Here is a 16,852-nt window from a genome sequence, read left to right on the forward strand (position 1 = left end):
CTCAGTACATGACACTGCAGCAAAGACACCGCCCGCCTTTCTTTTCTCTTTAATACACTCATAAATAAAAGGACAACTTACGATAAGTGCCCGGGAGAGTCAGAACCAAAGACACCACCAAGAAATCGCCTCTGCTTGCTTTCTGAGAATAAGCCCTTACAGAGAGAGCTGTAATCTCCCGGTCGGAGATTTATTCCGACCATACAAAGTTAATTATTATCCCTCTTGTCACGAGGAATCCTAACAGAGAGGGAGAGCCAAGATCCATTCAGTCATGACCCGAAGCCCGAATAAAAGTTTTTAAAAAGGCATTTTTCTTCAGCTAAGTCATGCAGCCCAAAGCTTTAAATCAGAGGTTGAATATTAACGCGTGTAAAGATGTTTCAGATGGGATTGAAAAAGTGACGGGTACAGTGTGTGTTTCTCACAGCGGGCCAGGAAAGAACATGTGTGCCGTATCAGCCATCACTGATGTTTATTTTACTCGGTGCTTTCAGGACTTCTTCCACAGCGTTGTAAAATACAGATCAGGGCTTCTTGCGGGTTGCAGTCTGTACGCAGCAGCGTGAGGACAGGGCCCCTCGCAGCTCATCAACCTGAGCCTGTGTTTATGGAGGCTGAGAGGGACGGGGCCCTGCCGGAGGACCGGGCACGCCCGTCATGGATTTGGGACGCGGCCTTCTGTCCTGCACTGGAATGTTAATTAGGTGAGCTGAGCAGAGGGGAGGTGGCACGTCCCATTAAGCACCCAGGCAGCAGAGGGATTTAGTGTGTCCCTGCATGTATGTGCAAGATCCCAGTGGAAGATCATCAGTGTCATGCGCGACACACCTTTAACCCACTGCAGACAAAGCAAACTGCACTGGATAGTTTCCTAACTTCTCTTTACAGGCTAATACAGAGAACAGTTTCCTGGAACACACATACAAATAGAAAACCATGCAACAAAGAATGTGTATTAACAGTATTTTAAACACTGACTTTATGAATACAAAATCAGACAACACTTTGCGTGAAATCACCAGATAAGTAATGTAATAAATGTTGGAACTGTGATGTTTAAATGTTGTATACATTACTGCACAAGTACTCTGTGTGGAAATATAAACGTATTTATAGGTTTCACATAAAATTATTCTACCATGATGTGTTAATCTCGAAGAATTTCGTTACCTAATTAAGAACATTATTCTGCCATCAGTTACGTGTGATGTAGATATCTTGCTATCTACTGCCCTCTGGAGGATGACTTAATGAAGTACACGTCTAACATGTGACCGGGAACAGGAAATTACATATTTGGGCATAAAATCAAACGGAAGTGGATGTAGTTTTTAATTAGGTTCCTTAATTGCCGTTTTTACCCGAAGTTCTTACAATAAACAAATTCTTTCACCATCATATGGGGGAAAATGCCTCCAATTTTATTGGATTAATACTACAGTGTTTCTGCATTACCAGATAATTAAATCTGTTGCTTTAATTATCTGGACATCATTTTGCCTTTTTCTACCACATCATACTTGGCACAATGATTCATCTATACAGGCTTTACTGAGATGAATCATTGGGATTCATTCACTATAGCTGTCTGTTTTCAGGTGTGCGGTGCGGATAAAAGTCTACGGTGAAGCTTTTGCACTTAAAAAAATCTTCTTTTTTTTTTTTAAATAAATGACATTCACATGGCACAAAGTAGACATTATACAGTGGTGCAAATTATTATCACAACTATTAATAATTAATGTATAACCTAGCAAATACAACATTGATTGGATTAGCTGATGTTATGGGATAGTTACACACTGACAAAGTGACATTCATGAAATGAGATATACACTTGAATAAAAACAGCTATGTACACTGAAATTACAAAATGTAAAACATCTGGCTAGGAAACACTTTTACATTTAGTCCAAGAGTACACAATTTGATATCTGTTGTAATAACAAGTAGCATACTTGAGATAAAATATAGACAAAATGAAAAAATAAAAAGAAGATAAATGCAAGACTACTGCTTTGATGGTACAGCAATTAGTACCAGCCTCTGAAACACTAAACTAGTGACTCAGCACCATTTAAAAATCTAATAAATAGAACAGACAGTGTTTGATGGGACCTTGTTTGAGTATATTAAAGATGTCATGTATAAATTTGACACAAGCAGCTCATTATTCTGATATTGTTGGGATCAGTTGGAAGAAACCACCATGTCCAGCTCTTTGACTCCTTCCTGGCTCGATGTGAGGCCACAGCTGCCTGACAGGCTGCTGTCGGTGAAGTGGCTGGTGGAGCGGGGCACCGCGGCCGGGGACGCGGGGGCTTGCGCCAGGCCCGGCTTCTTTGGAGGGATGGGTGGAGGGTGGCCCCTGTCTGCCCTGGGGATGGTGGGCGATCTGACCCCCTGTGAAAGAGCGCCCGTGGCTCTGCTGATGATGGGAGACAGCGGTGCTGCCAGGCTGCGGTAGTCGGTACCAAAAGGAGAATTATTGGTCGCTGCTAGCTTCGCCGCCGCGCTCTGCTGGACGGTGGTGAAGCGGGACAGGACCTGGGTGACTGTGCTGCGGGCCATCTGCTTGACGGGGCTGGACTCATCTTTTGGAGAGGACGGAGTCTGTGTGGCTTGGGGCTGAGAATCCGGTTCAGTTGTTCCCTGGAACTTGTGTCGAGCAGCGTGGAAACGCTGGTTAATCCCAGCTTGGTAGGAGGAGTGATGGTAGCCGCCAGGGCTCACGGTTCCTGCTGCGCGCTTGGTTAGGACGGGTGAGGTGCAGGGGGAGGAAGGAGGGAGAGTGGAGGTGGAGAATAATGTCTGGGTCTGAGGAACTGGAAAACCTTCATTCCCATTCTGAGGGCCAACCTTCTCCGAGACGTCGTTGCCATGGTAACCGTTTGTCTCGGCTGGACAGTGGAGACCATTTCTGTCTTCATCAACGTCCTTGATTTTGCTGCTCTCTACCTTTGTGGCCCACTCCACCTTTTCTAGCTCCTCCTCTGGAGAAGGAACTGCTCCCCCAATGTCTTTCACCATAATCATCTCCTCCAGCTCTCCCTTCAGCTCCTCCACCTGTTCACAGAACAGGCCAATTCCATGAATTCCAAGCAGAAGCATTGCGTCGTTCCGATAAGCTGAATTACTGAGCCATAAGTGTCCCTACCTGCTGCTGGAGTCCACAGCAGTGAGCTTCCTCCTTCTTCAGGCGTGAGCGGAGCTGCTCCCGCTCCGTGTCGAACTCGGCCAGCTGCTCCTCCACCCTCGCCTCCATTCTAAGAGTTCTCCTCCTCTCATCTTCCAGCTCCTTTCTCAGAACCTGGCAAGTCTCCTTCTCCTGTGTAGGAAAAGCTGGGTTCACTTTCCTTAAAAGGAGCCACTTGCAGAGGAGTCCTGCTCATCAAACGCTAACTCAGAAACCCCAAAAACAACAACTTCCTGGGCGGGTCTGATGCTACCTTGTCCAGTTTGCGGCTCAGCTCGGTCAGTCGGTGGCCCTCCTCCAGCGCTCTGGCACTTGCCCACTTGCACTCTTTGGCCAAAGCGCAGGAGAGCTGTTTGTGCTGAGCCCGTTCTTCTTCCAGCTGCTCGGTCATCCGCCGCTGTTCTTTTTCCAGCCGGCGGACCTGGCAGCGCTCAAATTCCAGCTGCAAACAAACAAAATCCAAAAATCCTGCTTAGAATCAACAGCTGCTTCACAGGACAATTTGGAATTAATTGATTTCTTATCACCTGCTGGTGTAATCGCTCCCTCTCCTTCTCCAGGATGTAGGTGACATCGTCTCCCTCGGCTGTATCCTCAGCATGCTTCCTTCTTTCCTCCTCCAGATCTGCGATGACCTGGAACAAACCCAGAGCGGAGGCAGCGAGTGAGAACTTAGAACCTTCATCTTTAAGTGTTCTGGGCTTTTACTCATATTCAGCAGCAATTAAGCATCTGTGCAAACGTCACTTTCTTGTTCCACCTGAAGAGAAAATCACGGTTTTTCCACAGCTATTAAAAAGCCTGAAAGGATGGAGCACTTAAGGTTTCTTGAGGAGAACGCTAATAACCTGATCAGGATCACTTCCCTGATGGTGAAATGTGGAAGTTTCTGCCCATCTGGCCAAGTTTTGCCCACAGCTATTTACGTATGCTGGTTCTGCTTTTTATTTTGGAACTATTAAGATTAAGCTTGTGAAATTTTGCTGACCTAAAACACTTGGAAGAAAAGAGGACGTGCCAATACTCTGAGGACATAGAGGGACGGTGCTTGATTATCTCAGCTTTGAAAGGGTTTTAATTAAACTGGTGGCCATATTTGATTTGTATTCATGTACTGTGTCATAAAACTCTGATGTGAATATACAGAATTAAACAACTGGGTGAATTTCCAGTCGATATCCTCGTAATTTAATTTAATTTAATCAATTACTACAATCTCTTGATAATCTGAGAGTCTGAGCAGAATGAATTTCAATAGTTCTGCATCTTTTCCATACTTTAAAAATCATGAATGCACTTTTACTCTCATTATAATTTCCCATTACCAAACTCCAGCCCTTATCTTCAACATGTGCTGCTGCTTAATTAAAGCAGACTCAAATCAGCATAAGGAGGCAAATGATTTCTTCCCGTGCATGTTACGACGTGCTCGTCCACACCCACCCTTCTGTGCCTGCTTTCTGCTGCAGCCAGCTGGGCCAGCATCTTCTCCTGCATCCTCCTGCAGTGGCTCACCACCAGTTTGAGAACCACAAGAGGGTTGGAGGTCGTGGAGGAGCAGCCCTGGTCCTTGTTCTGGCCCCCGAGCGCCTCGGTGTCTCTCTGCAGGGCCAGGAAGGGGTCGCTGACATTGTATCTGCCGTACCGCTCCTGGATGAACAGCTCTTTACGTTGGGCCTGAGAGGAGGAGGAGAAAAGTGCAAATCGTGTATCGATGTACTCCAGGTTCAATTGTACACCTAATTCACACTGTAAAAGGCTGCCTGTTTAAATATTTTAGCAGAAGTATAATTCATTTATTCTTTTGAGTAAAATAATTGAGTAAAAAACAAAGTGATTTTTTATTTTAATTACACGTTATTAAGGATGGAAGCCAGGATATCTCCTGAGTCTTGGTTTGACGCCTTTAGACTAAAACGTTACCGTATCTCCTCCTCTCCTATCAAATCGTATCCTACCATATCTAGTCCAGCCTATCCCACCCCACTCTACTGCAAGCAAACGACTCTCTCTACAAACTGGGAAAAAAGCAACAGGTTGTGAGACAGAATATGGAAAATGATTCGATTATTTCATTACCCAGGAAATGCAAGTCACAGAGACCCGGCGGCCACCTGTAACGCTGTTAAACATGAGCAGCGCACATCTGTAACACTACAGCGGAACCTGAGCAGTCAATGGAAGAAGAGGAAGGAGGAGAGCGGAAAGGCAGACAATAGCGCGACAGATGGTGCGCGTCTGTCTGTCCGGAGCACGACAGCTGCTCTCAACTGGGCCCTGGCTGAAGCAGACCAGCCCTCTGTTTACACAAAGGAAGGATCCCAGCAGCGAGACTTTCAGGTTGAGCAGATGCCTTGGGGCTGCGGCGAATACGAGCTGACGTGGATGTGAGAGGGAGAGAGTAACAGACGGCAGCGAGGTTTCAACAAAAGAGGATCAAGAGATTAGAAAGAGCAGCATCAGCCTGCAGAAAGAAGAGCACGGAGCTCCTAATGGCTTCATGAGTGCAGTCGAAAGTACACAAGAGTTGAGAGGTTTGAGCTGATTCACTGTTATTACAGAACTTTTGACAGTAGTGAGTGAGGATGTAACATGATCCTCTGACTCGTTCAGCTGATCTCATCTGCTAAGGTGATCCTCTCAGGCCCTTCTGAGACCACAGAAAAAAACGAGCAGCCATGAAGAGAAAATGCTGTGGGGACATGCTGTTTACAGTGTTTCCTTGATGTCTGAATTGAAAGGGCACAAACAGCTCCCGAAGGTTCAATCACGCGGCGGTTAAACGGGAGTTCGACACATCTGACAAGATAATTAAAAGAAACAGCGAGCAAAACAAAGGGATAAGATTGTGGATAAGTACAGATTGTAACTCAAAGTTCAGCAGATCCCAGGCTTAGAGAGCGCCATCGTCATCATCTTCTAAACACCGGCTCCCGTGGCACAAAAGGCTTCGTCATTTGAGCCGGTCTGTTGAGGACCGGGAGGGGAGAAGAACAGGAAGTGCACGGGCTGCACAAGAGAGTTGAGAAATGCGCCGTAACACCCAACGCCCCCGACCACAGAGCACCAAACGCTCACAAATGGTCTCGGCTCGAGGGGCATCTGTTGATCGTCCTCAGACTGTGATTCAGATTATGTTACGTAAGCGCCGGTCTGCTTTTCTCCTCTGTCAGACGATACGATCAGCCCGGATTTCAAAGCTGAAGCTGGTACCTGTGCTGACCGAGGGGGGAGGACATATGCGGCGCCACAGCTGGGACGCATTTTAAAACCATCACGAATGTGGGATTTCATTTTCATTTCATTTCATTTAGTTCATCGTTTGAATTCTTATTTTGACAGAAACAAATTGAATTCTTATTTTCGCAAAAACAAATTCCAGAGCTTCAAAACAGGTTGCAAACTGACAACTGCTTGGTCCAAACGCAGCAGAAGCCACGTGTGCAACGCAGAGGGGAGCTTCTCCCGTCCATCAATGCTTCCAAGAGAGTGCATGGGAATGGGGGGGGGGCGATAGCCTTGAGGAAAATAAAGACCCACATATACAACTGCTCATTTATTACATTAAATCATACGTGTTTATTAACCATCCGGTCTCAGATGATGTATTTAACACTCCTTGATCTACTTTTTTGGTGAAAGCCAATATGTGTGTGTGTGTTTGTGTGTGTGTGTGTGTGTGTGGAGGGGGGGGACGCTGCATTTGTGTCATTACTTACTTCCATTTCCTATCTGGCTCAGCTTTAGCAGAGCACGTGTTTGTGCCTTTTCAGTCACGCAGCATCAGCGACAAGATCAGTCTGGCCCTGAGAGGGAGCCCGGTCCCATACAACTGCACGTCAGGTCTGTGCACGTTCAGATCATAATGAAGTAAAAAAAAACCCGAGTCAGTCGCTCCAGATGATCTGCTGACCTGGTCATGAGTTTATTTTAGTCCATGCATGAGAAGTTAGCAAATCTCCGAGTTAAACAGGTCAAGTAAAGTCTAAAACGACACGTAGATCTGATGACGATAAAGGATAAGATCGCTCTTATGGAGAGATGCATGTTTTAGTCGGTTCAAAGTTGATTTCATCTAAGTCACACTTTAACTTCATGGAGAGAATCATCAATTTTCCTAAAGTGTAAGGACTCTTGGATGACTGCAGGGATTTGTGTGCCAAATATGAGCCATTGAGCACTGCCAGACGCTAATTTCCTTTAGCGAGCCACAGCTCGGCAGCTGCAGCTCTGAATCACAGGGGAAAAAATGCACGGGATACTTAGAATGCCAGCTATAGGTCTGCACAATGAAATGTAAAGAGCTGACAATAACTCAGTCAATGAACATATAACCAAAGGTACAAAACAGCATATGAAAGAGGAATTGAAACGCTATGCTTGGCCGAGAAGTTCGTGAGTCAATGCATTTCTGATCTTGCAAGCCCAGCGTTGTGTGTGGTGTGTGTGTGTGTGTGGTGTGTGTTGTGTGTGTGTGTGTGATTGTAGTTGCAACACATCATGAGCAGTTCTTTTTATATAAAACCCACGCTGGGAAAAAAAGGTTTTCTGTGACAAGACCAGGATTTTAAGTCTGCCCCAAATGGACCTGGGCGCGTCTTTTAACGTAATTATCTGATATAGTGGACATCAAATAACTCCTGCGTGCTTGAACGCCAGTCGGGCCGAGCTGACGCTCAGTTCTCTGAAGCTTAAGAGGGAAACATGAGGAAAACATTCAAACTTCATTTATCAAACATTCATCCTCTATCAATGTTAACCCATGGATTTATGGTTGCCCTTTATTGTGATAAGCAGAGTATCTATGGGCGTTTTTTTACTGTATAAGCCATTTTTAAGAGGGGCAAGACCTTAGAGTACAGATTATCAGGCCTTCAACAGTAAAACACACACTTTACTGTTGGAAAAGAGGAATGAAACCACTTTACTTTAACAGTACTGCCACTTACACTGCTATCAATTTCCTTAAGGTCCGTTGTTTATACCTCTAAAAGCTCCATGTGCGTTAACACTGCAGCACTGATCTGCTAACACAGATGAATGAGTTATAGTTTATGCCAGCAGAGCGTGAAAGAAGCACAGCCACATTCCCTCTTGAGAGTTAAGGCCGATGTTTATTTGTTCACTCCTCCTCTCGCTTACATGGAGTCATCAGGCACAAAGCGTGCTGTAACTCCTCATGCCTTAGATGGCCAGATCCCGGGGGGGATGTAGGAATGCAGTCTAGACACAACGTATGAACATTCAGCGCTTGGTTCTTTTTAGACAGCTGCTCTCTTTTTAGGCACATTTCAAACCAATGAAAAGATTTGGAATCTGTCAGGGGGGAAAAAGCAACAGAGAGGTGTGTGAATGTCTGAACTATACAGCATCCACAAGCTGTTTCTGGACTTCACACAGTGTTAACCGCCTGTTAACTGTCCATATCCCTGACCCTCCATCATGGAAGCATCTGGTACGCACCAAACCCGGAGACAGGTAGACAAATTACGACGCTGTCTCGTAGATCTCATTTCTATTGACTTGTTTTGGCTTAGTCGCTGTAACTGGTGACAGTGGACAACGAATGTGATCAAGGAAGCTGCTAAAATAGCTGCTCACACACACCATGTAGTAACTTTAACACTGCTTCCCTGTAGATTTGCTTTCTTCTGGCTGCCCTGTCTATCTGCAGCAGTCTTAAATTTGTGTTTTCCTCACTAACTTTCATCATCGGCTATACCTGGACTCATCTGCTTGTCTCCAGAAACCCAACAGCTTCAGCCCTCAGCCTGGGGGCACTTTTTAAAATTGAAGCAGGCCCAGATTATCTACATTTCAAAAGAAAGAAGCCCTATTACTCGTAGAAAAAGTGGCCACTGTTGGCTTGAATTATGAGGCTGAAATAGTGCCGAGCACTGCAAAATTACCCCACATTTCTTACAATCTTGATAGAAAGGTTTCAATCAATCTCACATATGTCACGAAAAAATCAAAGGGCACTATTTGAGAATATATTTATTTTAAGAGTTAGGCTACCTTGAGGGCATCGATGACCAGGTCCCGGGCCTCCAGTTCTCCCTCCAGGATGCAGAAAAGCATCAGCAGCTCTGATTTGGACAAATTCTCCATGTTCAGGTTGGACTGTGAGGACAAATGATAGAGGAAAGTAAAACATTCAGATTCTGTAACTCAGATTTAAAAAAGGGGGGGGGGGGTTTGTTGTGATTTGCACCCGTGTTCCTCGACATCACAGACGCAATGACGGTCGGCTGTTTTGCTCTGGGCTTGTGATGTGGTCTCTTTGAAATTTCTCTGCACTCTAATCTCACAGCTGTCCCCCCCCCCACCACACACACACACACACACACACACACACACACACACACACACGCTCACACACCGGCCCTGCGGTGGTCACATCTCAAACATCCAACGTACTCCGGGTAAATGAATGCATGCAGCCTTCCCTTTGAAAAGAGATCAAAGCTGTCGCTGTTACATTTGTCGGATGTGTGGGAACACGAGTGTGCGCCGCTCCTACACTACTGAGCATCAGCACAACTCCAGCCTGAGTCATCGTCAAATATTCTCTGCCTTAAAACGCAGCAGATGTTTACTAAGCCGCGCTCCTGAACTCGAATCCACCTAAAAATGTCCTGGCTCTCCTTCGAGCACCATGCAGTCACAACACTTTTCCACATAATGAAGTCATTCTGAACAAGGGGGCTGAACTCGGGGTTGCATAATGAGACACAGGATCTGGGGGCCTTTCTAAGATAGCAAAGCACTACCCAGACACCTTGTGAGGACCTAAATGGAACAGTGACTAGGATATTGAGGCTATAACAATATAATACTGTGACGTTTATGTCAACCACTGGGTAGAAAACAACTCCACCAATCAAGGATTAGGCTTTGAAGCAGCATTTCTCCTCCAGCAGTGGCATCAACCTTTTACAGTGAAAGTACAGTGTTTGAGTACTGCCTGCACCAGAGCCCACGGTCTGCGGCTTAGCCACAGGGTTAAAATGCTAATTAAACTCCAGCCTGCACACCTCCCTCCGTTTAGGTTTTACAGGCTTGCTTGCTAATTTCACGGGCCCACTGTAATCACTGGGGAGCACTTATAAAAAATGCCTCTGACAGCAGGGGCCATCTTGCGCCACCATGCTTTGTTTACATCTTCATGTTGTGCCCTGCCACAGTTGAGAGGCGGAGATGATCATGGGGGTAAACCATGAGTCAAGCAATAGCATGGGAAACACAAATATTCCCACACCTTCCCTGCAGCCTTGCTTCCGATCACCAAAGCATCCATAATCCGTTGAGCCGTGTTTGTTTTAAGCCTGGTCAGCCATGTGCCGGGTTTGCAACAAAGTGAACCTATTAAAGAACACACAGTAAGCTTTAGTAACACTGCCTTGCTTAAGGGCCACTCTGTGAGTAGCTGCATATAACTTGGTATAGCACTGGAAAAAGGAATGTCCATCGACAGACACAATTCTAACAGCCGAAAGCTCAGAATGAATTACAGTAAATCAACTAAAACCTGGTGGCTTCCTTCAGGTCCTCTATGAGGCGGTTTTGCAGGGAAAACAAGGGGGATATTTACAAAAACCTCCCACAGACAACCAAAGACCAACTTCAACATCAAATAAATCTCAGCTGGGGGGAAATATACATGATATAGCTCTCTTCTCGTCCCTTGACGTCGTAATCTGGTGTCTTTTTTCATTTGCACCATGTCTGGATAGCAAATTGGATTTGGGAGTCAGTCTATTTTGTGTTAAACTAGGCCACTTAACGTAATTACTCTGCTACATACCGTTAGAGGTAAGTTGAGGCGCATGGATGTTGCTGTGAAATGATCACAGCCACATAAACGTTTCAGATCGATGAATTACATTAGAGAAAAGTTCATCTTTAAGAGACAGAAGGCTCCGACCGAAGATCCAACTAATTTCGCACTTTTCCCCCTTTTTCTTTCAGATTAAAAGACTGAGCGAAACAAAAACGCCCCACTTTGGCAAATCCAACAGCAACAGGTTTTGCTTTGCTTTGTCCCCTTACCTTCATGGGTCCCTCTGAGGGCTTGAGAAGGTCCAGCATGAACTTTTCTCCTGTCAGAAAATTTGTTTCACTTGATTTAGTCCCAACGCAGCGGAACACCGAACGTCTCGGCACTGCTCTGACTGACAGCAGCAACAGCCAATAGGAAGAGGCAGAGCGCTTGGCTCGGACCAATAGAATTTAAGATTGTGCTGCGAAGAGGAAGGGAACGTTAAGTCCCGCCCATTGGAGTTTTAGTGGGAGTTCTTTGTTTAGTATTCCTTCACATACTGCCTCTGAATGTTTTGTTGTCGTCACGGAAATATCCAAAATAAGCACTTCTGCAACATGTATTTGTATACAAAGAAATAAAACGTCACTGATTTAGTCTGTAGTTCTAAGTTGATCTTGTAAATGTTCAATGACAGTTATTGTACCTTATATAAGTTTTCTAGAATTGAACCTCTCACGATAGTAATTCCACATTTGCTGTCGTGCTGCTGCAAATGTTTCTTTTTCATATCCAATTCGTTATTTGTCATCAATACATACAACCTCATCGATAGCTTTTTACATTCATTCAGTTTCTCACAGAACTAGTGCAGCAGTATCCCTGGCCCACAGTATTACTGGCTGCCACCTGGTGGCATAGTCAGTACCAGAACTGAGCTGACAACCAGAATATCAGCGTCAACTCACCTGGGAAATCAGAAGCTTTGGCTGTGAGCTGCAGATCTGGGACCTGGAGCTAGTTATGGTATAGTGTGCTGCTCGTGTCCTGCAATTCTTCATTCAAAGGGATGCAGCTGGGCTGCTGTCAGCTGTGTGCTAATCACATGTGAACTTTACTGGACTACAAACCTGATCATCCAAGACCACCAGACCTGCAAAACGAACCCCGTCCTGCAGTGCCCAGTATCTGCCAGTAGAGGGCAATCACCCCACAATGAAATCAAGCCCACAAGGGCGGGCAGTTGCATACGAAGCACATACAAAGACATGTGTTTTTGGGGGGGCGTTTAAACTCTTGTGTGAATGGCTGCTCTTGTGCAGCCTCAGGTCAGGCATAATAACCAGTTACACAAACGGGCAGCCTTAACTGCCAATGGAAAGCAAGAAGTGCAAGTGGAATTGAGCATGCAGGTATTTGCAAGACATAATCTACATGCCAGCACTACCCGTAACTAGTAAACACAAGCCTCCCACGTGTGACTACATGTAGCATCTTTGTGTGATTGTGTCCCTGTTTTTCCCTCATTTGGCTGCTTCAGGCTACCCAAAGCGCAAAGTCAGAGAATCCTCCCACATGACAGGTTCCCTCTTCTAGGAGTCTCTTTAGCCTTAATAGAGAGTCTCTATTTAAAGCCCTTCAATTAAACTGTTCATTGTGCTGACTGGCTGCTGTGGAAAATCTGTGTCCTCACTTTCGTCCTGCTGTTCTCTTTGCTGCTAATTTACTGGGTACAGGGATCTTAGAAGGATGCAACCTACTTAAGAAACATTAATTGTAATAATACATGTTTTATTTCTAAGTTGGGATGTAATGTAATAGTTTGAGGAGTCTCATAAAATCGGATTTTGCACTCCCAGAAAGTAAAACTTTGTTGTGTCAGCACACTGTATCATTTTAGATTTTATCTGCATCACTCTTGGCCAGACTGTCCTTCTCATCGCTGCTAACTCAAAGGCTGACTTGGGAGTTTCTGTTAAGTCCAAAACTTAGCTTTCTGAAAGACCCTGTCAAAACAAAACATTAGCTCCACACGCTCCCCGAAATTCCGAATACCTGCACTGACAGTCAGAAGAAAAGTCTTTGTAAATGGTGTATTTGAATCAATTTTAGCTTCCATTCAAAGAGAATTTCTAAAAAGTAAAGAGACATGCTTAACCCAACACCTGCGACCCATCAAACACGAATAAATAAACTCCAAAAACTAATCTATCCGACTCTTTCCCGCATTCTAATCTAAAATGAAAGTAGTCTGGCCATCAAAGTGAATACTTCATTTCACACCTGGCGCTCCTTCATGGACATAATGTGGTGATGCAGTGTGGCGGTTGTGAATATAGCCTCAGAGTAATGGCAGCAGCTGAGGAAAATCTGAGACCTAATCTGAGGCGGATATCAGGATCTGTTCTCTGGCACCCAGTTCTGTTGGGGGTTTTAGTTATTCATCTGTTGCTCCATATCTGTCCCGTTCCTTGCACAGAGGAGAGATGCAGAACAGCAGGAAGATGCAGCCTCTCAATCCTCCTCAGTGAGCCGGTCTGTCTGTGATGCACACGTGGCTGCCTGCTGCTCTCACCTGATTGCATGAGCCTGGCTGTTCACCAGTTTAAAGGCTTGGAAATTGATTTGTTTCACCACTGGCTGAGCTAAATGTAAATCGCCCGTGGACTTGACCTTGGTTTACCATTTGCATATCTCCAGGGTTGTTTCTGTCACTGACGCCTCTGCGTGTGGAACGTGATATTGAGCCTCTCTTCCGGTCCTCATGTGGTCACTGTTCTGATGTAATACTGTGTGGATTTATTAAAACCCCACCAGTTCTTCAAATGAAACAGCCCGTCTCCGTTTCCTGAGCACATGTTGACTGAAGAATTAATAACGAATCAGATCACCAATCAAGTTTATGTTGGAGACAAAGTGAAGCCAGGGAGCTCAGACAAAGTGTATCCTGCTTTAGAGAAAAATGGAGCTGGCTACAAATCATGAGCTTAGGAGACAACAGAGGCAAACAGAGATTTGGTTTGTGTGATGTATCTGCACCCTGAGTTTGACTAAATCTCCCACCAGCTGCACCCAGTTGAATGTCCACTGCAGTGTCCACCCAGTCAGTGTCCACCCAGTCAGTGTCCACCCAGTCAGTGTCCTCCCAGTCAGTGTCCACCCAGTCAGTGTCCACCCAGTCGGTGTCCACCGTCAGTGTCCACCCAGTCAGTGTCCACCCAGTCGGTGTCCTCCCAGTCGGTGTCCACCCAGTCGGTGTCCACCCAGTCGGTGTCCACCCAGTCGGTGTCCTCCCAGTCAGTGTCCACCCAGTCAGTGTCCACCGTCAGTGTCCACCCAGTCAGTGTCCACCCAGTAAGTGTCCTCCCAGTCAGTGTCCACCCAGTCAGTGTCCACCCAGTCAGTGTCCTCCCAGTCAGTGTCCTCCCAGTCAGTGTCCACCCAGTCAGTGTCCACCCAGTCAGTGTCCACCCAGTCAGTGTCCTCCCAGTCAGTGTCCACCCAGTCAGTGTCCTCCCAGTCAGTGTCCTCCCAGTCTGCTGCTGGTGACCTCAACAGACCCCGGCTGTCTTTTTGGTTTCATTTAATTGCAACATGTGATGAATATATGAAAACATCAAACATAAAAGGGTGGCAGGCTTAAAGGACTGTCCATCTTTTCTGCCTGAATATGTATTTAAAATCTATATAACATGAATATCTTTGTTGAGAGAAGCCGCCTGTTTATCCACTCAGCCGTTAGATGCTTAAAAGCACCAGATAGCAGCATTATGATTGGTAATTTCATCACATAATGGCTCCTACACTCTCCCAACGTCTAATTCCTTGCGTCTTTTCCTTGCGCACTGTAATGAATATGCGGTGTGAATATTAATGATGGATATTGAGGACAGTTGTTTTATTTGTCAGTTCTTTTTTTTAAAAAAGAAAAAGCTCTGGGAAATGAAACGAGGGTTTCAATCAATTCCACATACAGTGATAATCCAAAGGAGAGCTAATGGATATGCATGCTTTATACGAGCTGTTATGAAAAATGAATCAGATTATCTTTTCATGGTAAATACAAAGGTTATTGTAAAAGTTCAGCAGAGGTCTTTTATCATTCCTTGTCTGCTCCTGCTTTGCACATTTAAGTGGGCCTATTTATCTGCAGTTTTTAGTGGGAGCTGATAGAAGAGAGTAGATAAGAAAGCTGAGTCTTTTATGTAAAGACACCATTAAAGGGATGGTGCCGCCGCTAGACACTTTTCATGACCAAAATAATTAAGTTGGCCTTTGACTCATTACGTGTTAGCTGCCTGCATATGTACAAAAATCATCTAGAAAAGAGCATTTTTAGAGCACAAATATCAACATACATGTCATCTGAGACACAGCAGCTTCTGCAGCAAAGCCAACTCAGCAGATAAGGCTTTCCTCGACCCGTGAACAACCTTCTCTCATCGTAGCCTAGCGGTGACTGTCCCTGCGTGGCTTGTTAAAAAAAAAAATCAAAAACGGCTGAAACTAAACTGTAATTTTGGTTTTCACATAATCCTATTTATCTCAGTTTTCAGTTATAGCCTCGCAAAAGACTTTTTTTGGATAAGAAAATGTCTTGAGGGTGTCGCTGTGATCATTGGAGTTTAAAACCCAAATCTAATAGCTGACAGGACTGATCATGCACGGGGGGGAAAAAAACCTGTGCAGGGAGGAAAAAACTGGGCAGGATATGGTAGTTATGAATAATGCATAAAAATACATTCTCTGACCCCCAATTTGATTTAGAGACTGCCTTAGAATGTTTGGTGGGCAGGAGTGTTCATCATCCAGAAGATACTTTATTGTTCCTTAAATACCATTTAGCATTAAGTAGATAAAATATGATTTTGCAATAGGAACTAGGGAAATAATTTTGGTAGGGTGATATTCTGCTGAAAAGCTCGAGTCAATAAACTATTTTTCTATAATGATAGCACTATTGATTCATAGGGACAAACAGTGAGAGCTTTCAACGCTACACTCTATCAGAGCTCTATTTGGGAGGATTTGCAGGTGTGTTGTTAGAAGAAAAAACAAACACTTCAACATTTGGCCATAAAGAGGAGGAACACCATGCAGTAAATTCTACCGAAATAGGCTTTTTCAATTTCTCTCTTTACAAATCGGTCAGCATGTCCTGGCTAAAGTGGACCTGGATCGATTTGACGACGAGATGTAACCTCATCAGAGCCTACACTGCAGCTTAAACACGCTGCAGCTAATCTGCAGCTGGACTCACGTAAACAGCATCCAATTTTGCCTGCAAATGACAAAACGTCTCATCTGATGTGACGTTTCAGGTTGCGACTGTTCATACAGTTCTCTGTTTACCTCCAGCCTTGCCGTTACTCCCCTCAGAGAAGTGGATTCAGTGGCTGAGATCAGAACATTTGCCACTGATTGCTGGTCTCATGCCTCTATGACATGTCCTCTGTGCACTGCTCTCTTTCAGCTCTGGAAATGGGCCACGGCCCCTTAACGATTCTGTAGAATGAGACCCTAATTCTTCCGTTTTCACTGGTTAAGAAAGTAGTCAACAGCTTTGGAGGGAAAAAAGGGAAAAGTTAGAAAAAAATGCCCCATTAGTTGACTGAGGCATTTTCCACATGCATTATTAGCCAGCAGGCAGGAAATTGGACCCTGCCAAAAATGTCCAAATCCCGCTGCCCCCAAATTTTTTTGAATACTCAGTCATATTTCAGTCTAATCTAATTGAGTTGGAAATTAAAGCCCCAGAATAAGGTTAGTGTCAGAGATTTTATAAATGAGGTATAATAATAGTCAAGGAAAATTGGATTTAATGATATCATCAGTTCAGGTTTGGAATTCTGATGAATAAGGAAGGTAAAATATTCCAGAAGGGAGCTTCG

The 16,852-nt window shown here is 44.8% G+C and overlaps 1 protein-coding gene across 3 annotated transcripts; it reads right to left on the reverse strand.

Annotated features, from left to right (window-relative positions):
* Nucleotides 1–1,320: 1,320 nt before the first annotated feature.
* Nucleotides 1,321–11,365, reverse strand: LOC115246425 (CTTNBP2 N-terminal-like protein). 3 transcript variants are annotated; one of them, XM_029831783.1, is made up of 8 exons: nucleotides 11,252–11,365; nucleotides 10,461–10,564; nucleotides 9,218–9,322; nucleotides 4,643–4,876; nucleotides 3,727–3,834; nucleotides 3,453–3,641; nucleotides 3,161–3,331; nucleotides 1,321–3,069 (listed from the first exon to the last, which is right to left on the reverse strand). In XM_029831783.1, exons 2-8 carry the CDS (start codon nucleotides 10,497–10,499, stop codon nucleotides 2,194–2,196), a joined length of 1,722 nt encoding a protein of 573 aa, XP_029687643.1. In that variant the 5' UTR covers nucleotides 10,500–10,564; nucleotides 11,252–11,365; the 3' UTR covers nucleotides 1,321–2,193. The 3 variants fall into 3 exon arrangements, with proteins under 3 accessions (XP_029687643.1, XP_029687642.1, XP_029687644.1); XM_029831782.1 differs by lacking the exon at nucleotides 10,461–10,564 and having other exon boundaries at nucleotides 11,252–11,359; XM_029831784.1 differs by lacking the exons at nucleotides 9,218–9,322; nucleotides 10,461–10,564; nucleotides 11,252–11,365 and adding an exon at nucleotides 6,060–6,328.
* Between the last annotated feature and the right edge of the window lie 5,487 nt (nucleotides 11,366–16,852).

This window comes from Takifugu rubripes, unplaced genomic scaffold (assembly GCF_901000725.2).
Source record: "Takifugu rubripes unplaced genomic scaffold, fTakRub1.2, whole genome shotgun sequence".
Classification (NCBI taxonomy): domain Eukaryota; kingdom Metazoa; phylum Chordata; class Actinopteri; order Tetraodontiformes; family Tetraodontidae; genus Takifugu; species Takifugu rubripes.

Bases quoted from the DNA above. Each gene is read 5' to 3' on its own strand.
- LOC115246425 (XM_029831783.1), bottom strand. From the start codon at position 10,499: ATGGATGCTTTGGTGATCGGAAGCAAGGCTGCAGGGAAG. The intron at 3,332-3,452 runs GTAGCATCAGAC...TTTCCTACACAG, and splicing joins TGAGCCGCAAACTGGACAAG to GAGAAGGAGACTTGCCAGGT. The intron at 3,070-3,160 runs GTAGGGACACTT...TTCTGTGAACAG, and splicing joins GCTGTGGACTCCAGCAGCAG to GTGGAGGAGCTGAAGGGAGA.